We start from the raw sequence: 16,745 nt of genomic DNA on the forward strand, positions 1-16,745 counted from the left end.
TTTTGTGACTGGAAGGATGTTTCCAGTGGGGTTCCGCAGGGCTCAGTACTGGGTTCCTTGCTTTTTGTGGTATATATCAATAATTTAGATTTGAATATAGGGAATATGATTAAGAAGTTTGCAGACGACACTAAAATTGGCTGTGTGATTGATAGTGAAGAGGAAAGTCATGGGCTGCAGGAGGATATCAATCTACTCACCAGGTGGGCAGAGCAGTGGTAAATGGAATTTATTTGAGAAGCGTGAGGTGATGCATTTTGGGAGGGCTAATAAGGAAAGGATATACACATTAAGTGGTAGGCCACTTAATAGTGTAGATGAACAAAGGGACCTTTGTCCACAGATCCTTGAAAGTAGCAGGCCATGTGGCTAAGGTGGTTAAGAAGGCATACGGAATGCTTGCCTTTATTGGCCGAGGCATAGAATATAAGAGCAGGGAGGTTATGATTAAATTGTATAATACTTTGATTAGGCCACAGCTGGAGTACTGTGTGCAGTTCTGGTCGCCGTATTATAGGTTGGATGTGATTGCACTGGAGAGGGTGCAGAGGAGATTTACGAGGATGCTGCCTGGAATGGAGAATCTTAGTTATGAGGACAGATTGGATAGGCTGGGTTTGTTCTCATTGGAACAGAGGAGGTTGAGAGGAGACCTCATTGAGGTGTACAAAATATTGAGGGGCCTGGACATAGTCGATAGTAAGGGCCTATTTCCATTGGTGGAGGGGTCTCTAATGAGGGGGCATAGTTTTGAGGTGATTTTATGTCGAGGTATGCCACAAATGACGAATGATGATTGCAGATTCCACCAAACAAATGGATGCATGCTGAGTATCACTCCTCTCGAACATGATTCCGAAACAATAGCTGCTCCACAAGGGAATGAAGACGATTAAGTCCAGGGGAGGAGTCACCCCCTGTGTCATCACCAACCCTAACTTCTGTTTCAGGCCCATGGGAAAAATAAGACATAAATGGATACCACATACATCCCGAGACAACAGAAATCATCCACGGAACGGTCACGGATACCCTCCGAGAAGGGTACAAGGAGGCAGTATGGGAACTGCAAGAAAAACAGATACCCGAATTAAGTGAGGAACGATTGGTGCAATATCCAGCTGATGGAAGAAATAGACAAACCTACAAAGAGACACTAACGCGATGCTGGCCAACCAGCCTTGGTACTCAAAACTGTGGAACATTGGACTTATAATTCTTATCCATGGGTGGATCTGAATATTATCACATGCACTTGTAGTAATACAAGGCCTGGTCCTGATGTTACTGGTAGGGCTAACCTGTGCACAAATTAAACAGGCCAAACGATAAATCAGGGCACACACTATGATTAAGGCCATAAGGGATGAAAATTTAAGCAGTCCTACAGGAAGGACTTACTTTATATAACTCTGTGGGAAAGGTCTCAGGAGGTCCCGAGATGGCCACCCAGGTGAACGGACCTATCTGGAACTTGCCTGCAGGGAGATAGTTATCGGGAAATATGGCCAGCTTGGCGTATAGCCAAGGGCCACAAGGGGGGAAATGTAAGAGAAAAATTTGGCATTAGGGGTACCAGCGGGACAAGGGTTAAAGTGCTGGTTCCTGCACCGACCCATAAGGAGGTAAAAGGCCTCTCTTCGGCCTTGTACATTCCAGTACCAAGGCTCCAGAAGTTATTAATTCAATAATATTCCGACAGGATACGATGTGAGAACCTAAACAGACATTGATAAGACCTTGCGAAGAGGCTCGAGGCAGACTCACGAGCACCAAGAAGAATCAACAAATTCTGACCTCGTGAAGTCATTCTAGTCACGGCCTAAGGTGGTCACGAGAGTCTTGGCCTGTCAATCCAAAGTAGCACTAATAAGGTAGTCCAATTAGAGAAGTAGCACTGATCAGGTAGTCCAATTATAGATCTAGGGAGGTCTTACCAGGGAGCGGAGGGGTTTTTGAAATGTATATAAGTTGTATGATTGTGCTGTTCCGGGAGCATCTCCACTCACAGTCGGCTGTGATGAGGAGTGTTCCCGGACGTTCGTAATAAAAGATCGTTATACCTTGCCATTCGTCTCTGTCTGCTAACTCCGGGGGCTGTTACGCGGATTGGGGTGAGCGTCGACCCTCTATATCAGGGGGCCCGCTCGTGGGAGGAGAAGCCTTCCCATTTTTCCTTACATTCATCTAATAGTGTGGAGCATAAACACCGGTATGGAGCAGTTGGGCTGAATGGCTTGTTTCTGTGCTGGATATTCTGTGCAAAGGGCAGATGGACTGAGATTTCCCAACTAAGGTAGAGACCTGGTGATCTGGGACATTTTCTTGAGCAGTTCTATCAGCAGCGGTGCCCAACAGAGCGATTAAGGGAATTCTGCCTCTCTATTTTTAAAGTTTGGTGCAGACGTGAAAAATGCAGCCAGAGATTTTTCTTGTGTCAAATTACTGGTGAAACAGTTACTCTACAATCAAGCTTAGCTTTAAGTAACTTTTAAATCCGTGTTAACCTTCTGTGTAATTCAATTCCACTGTGCAGAGTATGGCATTGATTACTTTAAGCAATAAAGCTCGCTAAACGAGAACAAAGTGGTCAGATGTATCAGCATTTGTACACTTAGAATGTCAGGAAAATCTAATGGTGAAAAGTGGGATCGGTGAGGATGTGGAGGGAGGCCAAATTGATCAACACACTGTTTGGGTGCACACAAAGAATCGGCACTTGAGTGAACTATCAGGTGTCCACAGCCCAGTCTGTCAGTGGCTTGGGAGATAAGAGGAAAAAAGAAACCAACAAGAAATGCCCGATATTAATAAAAATGATGTGGGAAATGGGTTATAGACCAATAGATCGGGCTTCTGATGACTACAATATACTCATTTGTTACTGCTTTTCAGGACCATGTAACACATCATTTTATTCCATGTATGACTTAAAAAAATGATTAAAACAGAGAATGTTCATGTTGCTAGTTGCTCAGAGGGCAAGCGCACTATGGAAAATGAACTAAGTGAAACATTCACAGGTGCTGCAAGTTATGCTAAGGAAAGTGGTGTTGTCAAGGTTAACCGATGAAGATCCCCATTTCCCTATTCGAAGAGGAGCAGGAAGTTAATGATCCTGATGTCATGGCCCAAAATCGCTCTTTTAACCAGTACCCTGTATCACCAAAACACAGTCTGACTACTTATTCATCTCATTACTGTTCATAGGATATTGCTGTGTGCAAAATGACTGACATATTGACCAAAATAACAGTAATTGCTTCACAGTAATTAATTTTATGTGAAGCACTTTGAGGCATTTCAATGGGATAAAGTGCTGCATAAACTTAAGCATTCTAACTCTGAATTCAATTTAAAATACACTGGGGTAATTTAGTCAACTGGATATAAAAAGTTAAAACATTTTTTTTTACCAGATTTCAAAATGTTACAATATGAGAGATGAGGCTCTAACTTAAAGACCTGACAGCTTCTTTTTCTGAAGATAGTTTGAATGTTTTTGGTTAAAAAAAATTTATTTAGTGTCAAATAAGCAATTCTGCATTAACATCTTTATTGGCATTTTACAATTACAGCTCACCAGCTCAATGACTGGCCAGAAATCATTTGCATTCTACTTTAGTTACAAGATCGATTCTTCTTTCAGTGTGGTCAGCTACACGTGATTAGTTTAGTACTGGAAATATCCTCATTTATTTACATCAGTGATCTTCAGCCCGTCAACACTTGCGATAAATTCAGGCCCTGTAATTCAGCCCAAATTGGCCACAAAAGCACCATCTTGTTCTGGTAAATCTTCCACGTGTGCAGGCTCCAGGTTACAATGCCAAGTCTTTGTGTTTCAGAGGCTAGATCTGTCTTGCAGGGCGCAGGCTGGAGCCACCAATTTGCACTGTTTGGGGTACATGGTTTGAGTGTCACGTCCAGCAGGGTTTGGAAGCTATTATAAATATGGCTTGTTTAACAGGAATTCACGTTTAACCATGGGATGTTAACTTGCACTTGTCGAAATTCCTTCACCAAAAAGGGCACCTATGGGCAAAACAGAATAGAATTATCTCTGTATACCAAACAGGTCAATGCTTCTCTGTGCTGCAAACTTTTCAGCCAACTAGTAGTGATTTGTTTGTAGCAGTCAAACACTCTGTGTCCTTTTATCTGTGGGATGCCTGTTCAAATGTCGCTCAAAGCGAGGGAGTTACAAATCTTTAAAATCTCAGCGGGTCAGGCAGAATCTGGGGGGAGAAAAAGAGCTAACGTTTCAGGTCGATATCAATTTCAGGTTCTAATGAAGGGTCATCGACCCGAAACGTTAGCTCTTTTTCTCCCCCCAGATGCTGCTTGACCCACTGAGATTGCCAGCATTTTCTGTTTTTATTTCAGATTCCAGCATCCGCAGTATTTTGCTTTAGAATTACAAATCTTTGTTGGCTGTAAAGGTCGTACACGAGAGGAAAGTGCGTAGTCGTGACCAGATTCCGAAGGAAGTGGCTCCACAGCACAAAGCTGCTCCCAATTAGCCAGGTTCACTCAGGCTGACTATGAATGGCTGATGTGGAAAACCAAATCGTCACGCCCTAATGCAGCAAGGCAGGCCTGTCCAAACCTGTCGTCATGGGCCACTCCATTAGTCGATGGAGCTCTGTGGGTCACACGAAGTGCTCAAATCAATTTTCCCATTCATTTGGATTTGACCTCAAGTCGAAGATACCAACACATCTCAAATTTATGTTTGTCTGTAACACTGTTGTGAAGTGCCTTGGAACATTTTACTATGTTAAAGGCGCTATATAAATAAAAGTTATTATCTCGGTGTCCTGATTTAGGATCAATTCCCCACTGAGGTAATGGCCCTTTCAAACAGGACATACCAGCAAAAATAAATATAAACACAAATAGAATGAAGTTGCCTGGACCAGATTGCCAGTGTGCGTGGGCCACATTTGGCCCACAGGCTGTAATCTGGACATCCCTCCTTGGGAAAGGGATTCTCTTTGGAGATTGGGGTCACGGCCCATTACTGAATCAAAAGTCGACATAATTGTACTTTGCATCTCGTCTGTACTACACCTGTGCCTGCTGCAGACATTGGAGACAAAGAGGCGAATACATTCTATTCCCCTGCACTGAGATCCCAACCTCCATCACAAATTCACCCAAAAAAAAAATTTTTGTAAAATGTAATTTTTGAGGACTCCTGCAAACCTGTTTCTGGTTGTTCCCAGAATCTTAATAACGTGCCTTTTTTATGAACTGCCTGTTTCTGTACAATCAAGACAAAAGCATCTCTTCAGCTTAATGTGCAACAGTCCCAAAAGTGCTTTTCTTCTGCAAGAGTTCAGAAGAGTTAATATACACAGCCATCCGCAGTCTCGGCACAAACAGCCTCAATTAACTGAATGGAATTTTCCCTGTTGCCCTGTGACATTCTATTTGACATCCAATTTCAACTACTGGTGTTGAAAAGGAAGATGTCAACATCACCTCACCCATTGTTTAGCTTGGATGAACAGCTACTAGTTCTCTTATTTAAAGCAACAGTGTACAGAATCATAGAATGATACAGCACAGAAGTCCATTCAGCCCATCATGCCTGTGCCGGCTCTTTGAAAGAGCAATCCAATTCGCCCCACTTTCTTGCTCTTTCCCCATAGCCTCGTAATTTTTTTCCCTTCAAGTATTTATCCAATTCCATTTTGAAAGTTACTATTGAACTGCTTCCAGGCAATGCATTCCAGATTATCATAACTCGCTGTATAATTTTTTATCCCTCATGTCACCTCTGGTCCATTTGCCAATCACCTTAAATCTGTACCCTCTGGTTAACACTTTCTGCCACTGGAAACAGTTTCCTCTTATTTACTTTATCGAAACCCGTCACGATTTTGAACACCTCTATCAAATCTCCTCTTAACCTTCTCTGCTCTAAGGAGAGTAACCCCAGCCTCTCCACACAACTGAAGTCCCTCATCCCTGGTACCATTCTAGTAAATCTTTTCTGCGCCCTCTCCAAGGCCTTGACATCCTTCCTAAAGTGCGGTGTCCAGAATCGAACACAATACTCCAGGCTGAGGCTTAACCAGTGTTTTATAAAAGTTTAGCATAACTTCCTTGCTTTTGCATGCTATGCCTCTATTAATAATACCAAGGATCCCAACCGCTTTTTTAACAGCCATCTCAACTTGTCCTGCCACCTTCAAAGATTTGTGTACATACACCCCGAGGTCTCTGTTCCTGCACCCCCTTTAAAATTGTACTATTTTGTTTATATTGTCTCTCCTCGTTCTTCCTACGAAAATGTATCACTTTCACACTTCTGTATTAAATTTGATCTGTCATGTGTCTGCCCATTTCACCAGTCTGTCTATGTTCTCTTGAAGTCTGTTACTATCCTCCTCATTGTTCATTACATTGAGTTTCGTGTCATCTGCAAACTTTGAAATGATGCCGTATACCAAAGTCAAGGTCATTAATATATATTAAAAAGAGCAATTACCGACACCTGGGGAACACCACTGTATACTTCCATCCAATCTGAAAACCAACTGATCACTACTATTCTGCTTTCTGCAGATGGTACACTGTAGGACTCTACTGGAATAAATTTGGACTGGAGAATGCTGAAGCAGCAATGAACAACACACACTGCCCATCAGTGCAAATCAAACCATTAGGTAGCATCAAAACTCTTTTTAAAAAAAAACATTCTGATTCCCGCCAGAGTATGTGACCAGGCTGTGCAACCAAGAAGTGCAACACAGTTCAGCCTGATCCCATTTTCACTTCACATCCCAGCAAGGTCACCTCCCCAGTCAGAATGTCAAGGCCAGTTGCGACCCGAAGGCTAATTGGACAGAAACCGGGAATGGAACCGGGAACTACTAGTCTGTATGGTTTAATCCTCCACCGGGTGGCTTTCCCCACTAAGCCCATCAGGAAGCTAAGTTGTTTTAATCTCTATAAAAATGTACTAATACTTTTTAGAAGGTATGGTGCTTTACTTAAGTGTTTGTCAGCACTGCCAATAGCTCTGCAGTAAAGGCATGGGTTTAAAACTCATTTTAATGATCAGTAAAATTCTCTCTACATTTTCCCCAGAAAAAGCTGAGTAGAGGAATAAGATCTTCGCATTATTAGAAGGCGGTGTGACACTTACCATCCAATATAGCACTGACACAGGTTCTCGTGGGATGTCGCCTGTTTAATTAGCAGCTCCACCTGAGTGGGGACGTCTAAAGTCTCATCATGAGCAAAATCACGACCTGAAATATACACCAAACATCGTCAGTCTAAAACTTCTTTTGGGTGTTAGGTTATCATAAGTTCACAGTGTAAATAAAAGAGCTTCTTTAGTCTGATGTCAGATTTTATCTTTAAAGAAATACTTAAGTCAGCGGATTCCAATGAGAAATTCCAATACGTAACACTTTTAAATAAAAGGAATAACAATTCTACTCTATTTACTTTAATATATAGACTGCGCACGTTTTAAAGATGCAAAAATAATAGATTCAGCTCAGGGCTGCATCCTAGTTAATGAAAATCTAGAAGCATATCTTTATAAGTAAGCTCAAGGCAGTATCAGAAGTACTGGCAAAGAGTGATGTTCCAGGGCTACTGTAGTGTACAAAACCCGCAGTAGCTTAAGCCGAGCAAGTATGCGGTGCCTTACTGGTGAGCATGCTTTATGGACCCATATAAAATTACTTGGTCAGCTATTGCAAGGGAGATGTTAACATGTTCATACACTATTGCACAGTGAAATTTCTACGTTTTTGTTAATAAATATTTATCTCGTATGTGCTGCTGTTTTTCTGGGGAGGGGCTGATGATGCTGCCATCAGCCAGCTGTGCAGAGCGGATTTAAAAATGGAGAGTTAAATTTTGGCAAATTAAAAAAACTGGTGAAAAGGGAGGAATGTTGAAGATGTAATAAATATGTATCCACGATATACAATATAATAAAATTCTTACACTTGCATACACTCCCAGTGTCAATGTTTTCCATTATAAATGCCTACGTCTGCATTTATAATGGAATTGCTTCTGTAAACTCACCGGCGACACCATTGGCAGGAGGATGTAATACAGGGTGAACAAGTTTCTCCGGGCTGTTCCCATTATAAGTGTGGACATAGGAATTTATAATGGAAATATAAAAATAAGGACAGAATTTATGGCCTGGTCCTATTTTCCTCAGCTGGATAACCCTGCTTCACCTAACTTGGTCTTAATTACCCGTGTGCAACGCCACAGGAGATCGATTAATAAACATAGTAAAAGTCTTTCGAAAAGCGCACATTCCCATAAAGGCACACTTACTTCCTTTTGATATCACCCCGATTGCTATAAAACAGCAATTTTCTCACTCACGAGCAACGCCATGAGAGATCTACCAATTATATATTATATCTATAAACATACACACACACACAAACATACAAAGACTAATGAATTCTGATGAATATAAAGCAGAATGCTTTACTAGGAAGTGGAAGATATCACATGGTTGAATCACATGAAAGCCATTTTGATCTCTGTAATAGATGCACAGTTCCCTTGTATTGTAATTAAGCCACGCGATCATATGATCAATTGTATTTTCAATTGTATTGCAAAAGTTCCTATAGATATGTGAAGAGAAAAAGATTAGTGAAAACAAACGTAGGTTCCTTGCAGTCGGATTCAGGTGAATTTATAATGGGGAACAAAGAAATGGCAGACCAATTGAACAAATACTTTGGTTCTGTCTTCACGAAGGAAGACACAAATAACCTTCCAGAAGTACTAGCGGACCGAGGGTCTAGTGAGAAGGAGGAACTGAAGGATATCCTTCTTAGGCGGGAAATAGTGTTAGGGAAATTGATGGGATTGAAGGCCGATAAATCCCCAGGGCCTGATAGTCTGCATCCCAGAGTACTTAAGGAAGTGGCCCTAGAAATAGTGGATGCATTGGTGATCATTTTCCAACAGTCTATCGACTCTGGATCAGTTCCTATGGACTGGAGGGTAGCTAATGTAACACCACTTTTTAAAAAGGGAGGGAGAGAGAAAGCATGTAATTATAGACCGGTTAGCCTGACATCAGTAGTGGGGAAAATGCTGGAATCAATTATTAAGGATGAAATAGCAGCACATTTGGAAAGCAGTGACAGGATCGGTCCAAGTCAGCATGGATTTATGAAGGGGAAATCATGCTGACAAATCTTCTGGAATTTTTTGAGGATGTAACTAGTAGAGTGGACAAGGGAGAACCAGTGGATGTGGTGTATTTGGACGTTCAAAAGGCTTTTGTCAAAGTCCCACACAAGAGATTGGTGTGCAAAATCGAAGCACATGGTATTGGGGGTAATATACTGACGTGGTTAGAGAACTGGTTGGCAGACAGGAAGCAGAGAATCTCAAACGGTTCCTTTTCAGAATGGCAAGCAGTGACTAGTGGAGTGCCGCAGGGCTCAGTGCTGGGACCCCAGCTCTTTACAATATACATCAATGATTTGGATGAAGGAATTGAGTGTATCCCAGAGTACTTAAGGAGGTGGCCTTGGAAATAGTGGATGCGTTGACAGTCATTTTCCAACATTCCATTGACTCTGGATCAGTTCCTATGGAGTGGAGGGTAGCCAATGTAACCCCACTTTTTAAAAAAGGAGGGAGAGAGAAAGCAGGGAATTATAGACCGGTCAGCCTGACATCGGTAGTGGGTAAAATGATGGAATCAATTATTAAGGATGTCATAGCAGTGCATTTGGAAAGAGGTGACATGATAGGTCCAAGTCAGCATGGATTTGTGAAAGGGAAATCATGCTTGACAAATCTTCTGGAATTTTTTGAGGATGTTTCCAGTAGAGTGGATAAGGGAGAACCAGTTGATGTGGTATATTTGGACTTTCAGAAGGCGTTCGACAAGGTCCCACACAAGAGATTGATGTGCAAAGTTAGAGCACATGGGATTGGGGGTAGTGTACTGACATGGATTGAGAACTGGTTGTCAGACAGGAAGCAAAGAGTAGGAGTAAACGGGTACTTTTCAGAATGGCAGGCAGTGACTAGTGGGGTACCGCAAGGTTCTGTGCTGGGGCCCCAGCTGTTTACACTGTACATTAATGATTTAGATGAGGGGATTAAATGTAGTATCTCCAAATTTGCGGATGACACTAAGTTGGGTGGCAGTGTGAGCTGCGAGGAGGATGCTGTGAGGCTGCAGAGCGACTTGGATAGGTTAGGTGAGTGGGCAAATGCATGGCAGATGAAGTATAATGTGGATAAATGTGAGGTTATCCACTTTGGTGGTAAAAACAGAGAGACAGACTATTATCTGAATGGTGACAGATTAGGAAAAGGGGAGGTGCAAAGAGACCTGGGTGTCATGGTACATCAGTCATTAAAGGTTGGCATGCAGGTGCAGCAGGCGGTTAAGAAAGCAAATGGCATGTTGGCCTTCATAGCAAGGGGATTTGAGTACAGGGGCAGGGAGGTGTTGCTACAGTTGTACAGGGCATTGGTGAGGCCACACCTGGAGTATTGTGTACAGTTTTGGTCTCCTAACCTGAGGAAGGACATTCTTGCTATTGAGGGAATGCAGCGAAGGTTCACCAGACTGATTCCCGGGATGGCGGGACTGACCTATCAAGAAAGACTGGATCAACTGGGCTTGTATTCACTGGAGTTCAGAAGAATGAGAGGGGACCTCATAGAAACATATAAAATTCTGACGGGGTTAGACAGGTTAGATGCAGGAAGAATGTTCCCAATGTTGGGGAAGTCCAGAACCAGGGGTCACAGTCTAAGGATAAGGGATAAGCCATTTAGGACCGAGATGCGGAGGAACTTCTTCACCCAGAGAGTGGTGAACCTGTGGAATTCTCTACCACAGAAAGTTGTCGAGGCCAATTCACTAAATATATTCAAAAAGGAGTTAGATGAGGTCCTTACTGCTAGGGGGATCAAGGGGTATGGCGAGAAAGCAGGAATGGGGTACTGAAGTTGAATGTTCAGCCATGAACTCATTGAATGGCGGTGCAGTCTAGAAGGGCCGAATGGCCTACTCCTGCACCTATTTTCTATGTTTCTATGTTTCTATGTAATATCTCCAAGTTTTCAGATGACACTAAACAGGGTGTCAGTGTGAGCAGTGAGGGGGACGCTAGGAGGCTGCAGGGTGACTTGGACAGGTTAGGTGAGTGGGCAAATGCATGGCAGATGCAGTATAATGTGGATAAATGTGAAGTTATCAACTTTGGGGGCAAAAACGCAAAGTTAGATTATTATCTGAATGGCGGCAGATTAGGAAAAGGGGAGGTGCAACGAGACCTGGGTGTCATGGTTCATCAGTCATTGAAAGTTGGCATACAGGTACAACAGGCAGTGAAGGCGGCAAATGGTATGCTGGCCTTCATAGCTAGGGAATTTGAGTATAGAAGCAGGGAGGTCTTACTGCAGTTGTACAGGGCCTTGGTGAGGCCTCACCTGGAATATGGTGTTCAGTTTTGGTCTCCTAATCTGAGAAAGAACGTTCTTGCTATTGAGGAAGTGCAGCAAAGGTTCACCAGACTGATTCCCGGGATGGCAGGACTGACATATGAGGAGAGACTGGATCAACTGGGCCTTTATACATTGGAGTTTAGAAGGATGAGAGGGGATCTCATAGAAACATATAAGATTCTGATGGGACGGGACAGGTTAGATGCGGGTAGAATGTTCCCGATGTTGGGGAAGTCCAGAACCAGCGGACACAGTCTTAGAATAAGGGGTAGGCCATTTAGGACTGAGATGAGGAGAAACTTCTTCACTCAGAGAGTTGTTAACCTGTGGAATTCTTTGCCGCAGAGAGTTGTTGATGCCAGTTCATTGGATATATTCAAGAGGGAGTTAGATATGGCCCTTACGGCTAAGGGGATCAAGGGGTATGGAGAGAAAGCAGGAAAGGGTTACTGAGGGAATGATCTTATTGAATGGTGGTGCAGGCTCGATGGGCTGAATGGCCTACTCCTGCATCTATTTTCTGTGTTTCTATAACACCATTGATCCATAATGACCAATTTTCTGAAGTAAATGCAAGATAACTTGTGACTGAACAGTTTAACCACCAACTGATTCTGTTCCATAACTAATACTGAACAAACACCTTCTTTGTGACAGTTATCCTTCAATAGTATGGAAATAAATGTGTGGATTTTATTCAAAACATGCTGTGTAAAATGAGATGAAAGTGTACTGTTTACTCTTCCTTGCTAACCTTTATATTCACTGTGCTATTTTGACAGCCAGATGTCAGCTTGGCTCAGGGCTAGCATTGTTGCATTTCAGTAAAAAGGTTGTGGGTCCAAGCCCCGTTGCAGGACTTGAGAACATGATCTAGGTTGATATGCCAGTGCAGTAGTGAGAGTGCTGCAATGTTGGAATGGCCGTCTTTCGGACGAGACGTTAAACCGAGGTCTCGTCTACCTCATCAGGTGGATGTACAAAATCTCATGGCACTATGCCTTGCCAATAGTTATTCCTCAACTAACACCACTAAAAACAGATTAAGTGGTTACTCGTTGCATTTCTGATGGGCACAAATCGGCTATCATGTTCACCCACATAGCAACAGTGACTACACGTCAAAAGTAATTAATTGGCTATGAAGTGCCCCAAGTATGTGCAAGATGCTATATGAATGCAAGTCTTTCTTTTATGACTGAACACCTCTGTCGAGGACAGATGGTTAATAGGTTTGTGTTGTACGTGGAAAAAGTTGTCAAAAACAGAATTTAAATAAAAAAACAATCCAAGAAATCACATACCTGTTGGAAAATGTAATGTAATGTTAGTGACCAATCTTACCTGTGAGTTTGTCTCGGACTCGGTTAATGATCTGAATTGCCTTTTTGTTCAGGGCCTCAGGTTGCACCAAACCATCCCCAACTGAAAAAGAGAAACGATTCAATATGGGAGAACTTGGACAGTAGTCGTGGCTCACACATGACTAAGTGATATATTCTGCTGCTATGTATTGTCACCAGACATTAAAACTGAACTGTACACACTGCTGTGGGTTCCAGAAAATACACAGTAATGTATTTCTTTTAAATCCCAAGTCTCTGCTCCATTCTCCCTAGCTGATATTTTTGGAAACTGCTCCGGTTATGTGCTCAACAAACCTGTCATTGCTATAATTAGATTTTGCAAACATCCCAGTAGGTGGTGACGAGAGTTAGAGTTCTTTAAGAGGCCCAAGTTGGTTTGAAGCATGAACAGTGAAATTACTGAGCACAGCGAGACCACCCTGCTCTCAGACTTGCTCATTTATTTTACCATACTGTTTTTTTTTGTCATTTTAACAGTAAAATTATTAAACATAGCACAGAAAATACTAAATTAAAGGTCGTAACATAAGGCTTTCTATCCAAATGTATCAATTCATAATATTAAGACAACTTACTGAAGGAATGGATGGATTCAGGCACAGTAGTTCCTGATTTCTTATGTGTAGGTTCTCCAAGTTCTACCCCATCCAGCAATTCTGAAACACAAATTGAACAATCTCAGCAAAGCAGCAGTCTGGGTATTGGTGGAGAAAATCGGAAATAAAAACAGAAAACGCAGCAAATACACAATCTGTCAGCATCTGAAAAGAGATGAGCTAGGCTGTCATTTCAAGTGATAAATTGCATCCACACTCAGGAAGGACATGGTTAAATGTGACTCTGATGGCCCTCATCCAACCACGCTCATTGTTTAAACTCATGCATAAATAACTACTTCTCGGGTGTTGTATCAGGGGCGGGGATCCTTGGCACTCCTGGGACCTAAACCAACAAGAAGTCAACATCTTCAGGAGAGGAGATGACATGATGAAGTAGGAGGAAATTGGCAGGACTCTCTCTTTCCTCCTTCCTTGCGGTTCCCCCCATTCATCTCAAAAATACAGCGTGGATTGAACAACACTGACATCAACGAACAAAGAAAGCACATGTGAGCGATTGCAACCGGTGCACTGAACACAAGGTTACTCACCGGCTGTTTGACTGGTCGAGTAGGAATCTGTCCTTGTCCTGGAACGTTTATTACCTTTAATGTTTGCTGGAGAAGGGAAAGAAAACATTAGAGCTGTTTAACTGCATATGGTGCGCAGTTTTTAAGTCAATAGTTAATCCCTGCATACCGTATATATATATATATATATATATTTTTTTTTTTAATCACCTCTCTCATTCCAATTGTTTTGGAAACTGTCTTTGTTAAGTGATGCTAGAGACAGTTTTGGGTGGATACAGACTTTAGCTGGAGATTTGGAAGTCATTGTTTTTACCATTTATTTCAACTGTTGATATTTATTTCCTGCTCTGCGCTGAGCTGCCTGATCTCAGCTCGGGTGGCAGCAAGAATGCTTGAACTAGGTTCACTGAGCCTGGGTAAAGGAAGGGAAATAGGGTGCTCACTCCCAATCGCTGTCTAGTGACCAATGTCTGTGTGTGGATGTTGGGTGAGGACAGGATTAAAGCTGGTTGTCATTTTCCCCAAAGACACTATTCAGGTTCTGACATGTTAAATACCCGTTGAGTGATGTAGAAGGTTCCTGCGGTACCATACCCCAGGAAGAAGTACGAGGTAATGCATTTGGGGAGGGCTAACAAAGCAAAAGAATACACATTAAATGGCAGGGCACTGAGAAGTGTAGAGGAACAAAGGGACCTTGGAGTGCAGGTCCACAGATCCCTGAAGGTAGCAGGCCAGGCAGATGAGGTGGTTAAGAAGGCATACAGAATACTTACCTTTATTAGCCGATGCATAAAATACAAGAGCAGGGAGGTTATGCTTCAACTGTATAAAACACTAATTAGGCCACAGCTGGAGTACTGTGTGCAGTTCCGATCACCACATTACAGGAAAGATATGATTGTACTCGAGCGGATACAGAGGTGATTTATGAGGATGTTGCCTGGACTGGAGAATTTTAGTTATGAGGAAAGATTGGATAGGCTGGGTTTATTTTCTTTGGAACAGAGGAGGCTGAGGAGAGAATTTATTGAGGTGTATAAAATTGAGGGGACTACATAGTGTGGATAGGAAAGACCTATTTCCCTTAGCAGAGGGGTCAACAACCAGGGGGCATAGATTTAAAGTAATTGGTAGAAGGTTTAGAGGGATTTGAGGGGAAATGTCTTCACCCAGAGGGTGTGGAGGTCTGTAACTCAGTGCCTGAAAGGGTGGTAGAGGCAGAAACCATCACAACATTTAAAAAGTGCTTGGCTGTGCACTTGAAGTGCCGTAACCTACAGGGCTACAAATCAAGAGCTGGAAAGTGGGGTTAGGCTGGATAGCTCTTTGTCGGCCAGTGCAGACACAATGGGCCGAAATCTTCTTCCTCTGTGCTGTAAATTTCTATGATTTGAAGAAGTCAACACCATCAGAAGAAGGAACAGAGGACAGTAGTGGTAAAAATAATAAATTACAATGTGTGAAACCTTATGACTGCACGCACTATCTGTCTGCACATATTTGTCACAGATTTATGTCAACTTCCATTATAAATTCCTGTGTTCACATTTATAATGGAAACTTGTCACGTTGCAATTAAGTCTGCCTGCCAGTGGTGGCACTGTAGTGCCTCAATTTTGCATCTCTCAGCACCTTTGCGCTACAGGGAAACTCCTACTTTCCAAACAACTTCTACCCTTCCCCAGCTGCCGCAAGTTTTTCTATTTAACTGTGAATTATAATAAATCCAAGTTTTATATAAAAATAAGGGCAGAATGTTTGAGTTGAAAATGGGCACTGTATTACATTTGTGCACCCTGGTCCAATTATCCTTCAGCTTCGAACCCTGCTTCACCTGAAGATGACGCTTGGTTTTGATTCTCCATGTGCAATGCCACAGAAGATTAACAAATCTCAAAAAAATGTTCAATTGAGTATCTAAATGTGATTTAATTATGCTAATTTAACACCTTACTGTTCATTAGTTACTACTGCCTGACCAATGCATATAGACTTAGATAATAGAGAAACACACTTTGACTGCTTCTGTTCCCAAATGGAGGCAAATGCGCTGGAATTAAATAGCTCTGTGTGCTCTTTAAAACACAAGCATCGACATGTTTGAAAAATAAATGGGAACAGCACCTGTCGGGAATTATACCCATAGTGGATCTGAATGCCTATCCGAAAAACGATTTGCTTGCATAGGTGCTTGGTATCTTTAAAAGAGGAAGGTGGCAACATCATCCTGCTACGTTAAAGGTGCTATATAAATGCAAATTGTTGAGATTAGGTTGACCATCGTGATTCCTGTGCCGAGGATACTACACGTCATTGAGGTTCTCAAACATTAGTTTCCAACAACCTCATTGAATCTCTTACCCTGGATTTCAAAAGATCTCTTAAAGTTCTAACTTATTATTCTCTAAAAATTCCTGAATACTCACTGTCCATGAGCCTCCAATTTAACAAGGGATCATAAACAAAAGCCTCAAGCACAGCCATGACACTGTCCCTGTGTTCCCGAAGCACTTCCATTACCGTGTGACATGTGATTCGATAGTTCCCATCCAATCCTGTTACCTGTGAAAGCAACAAGGGACATAAATAGAGTTAGTAGGAATGGAGTATTAATGGGGCGCATTGTTTTGGGCTTGCGCAGTACAACAATGAATGCTGACTGTCCAATGCCCGAGTCAGAAGGTTGTGGGTTCAAGTCCCATTGCAGAGATTTGAGCACAAAGTCCAGGCTAACACTCCAGTGCAGTACTGAGGGA

General features: G+C 42.3%; 1 protein-coding gene across 1 annotated transcript in view; it reads right to left on the reverse strand.

Annotated features, from left to right (window-relative positions):
- Nucleotides 1-3,539: 3,539 nt before the first annotated feature.
- The window catches only part of LOC139228786 (serine/threonine-protein kinase mTOR), a 78,881-nt gene continuing 65,675 nt past the window's right edge, over nucleotides 3,540-16,745 (reverse strand). Inside the window, exons 20-25 of the mRNA XM_070860157.1 lie at nucleotides 16,416-16,551; nucleotides 14,005-14,070; nucleotides 13,430-13,510; nucleotides 12,832-12,912; nucleotides 7,160-7,265; nucleotides 3,540-4,035 (exon numbers count right to left, since the gene is read on the reverse strand). Of these exons, the coding sequence (XP_070716258.1) occupies nucleotides 4,020-4,035; nucleotides 7,160-7,265; nucleotides 12,832-12,912; nucleotides 13,430-13,510; nucleotides 14,005-14,070; nucleotides 16,416-16,551 (486 nt within the window). The 3' untranslated portion in view covers nucleotides 3,540-4,019. The remainder of the gene's footprint in view (nucleotides 4,036-7,159; nucleotides 7,266-12,831; nucleotides 12,913-13,429; nucleotides 13,511-14,004; nucleotides 14,071-16,415; nucleotides 16,552-16,745) is intronic.

The sequence above is a fragment of the Pristiophorus japonicus genome, chromosome 18, assembly GCF_044704955.1.
Source record: "Pristiophorus japonicus isolate sPriJap1 chromosome 18, sPriJap1.hap1, whole genome shotgun sequence".
Lineage (NCBI taxonomy): Eukaryota > Metazoa > Chordata > Chondrichthyes > Pristiophoridae > Pristiophorus > Pristiophorus japonicus.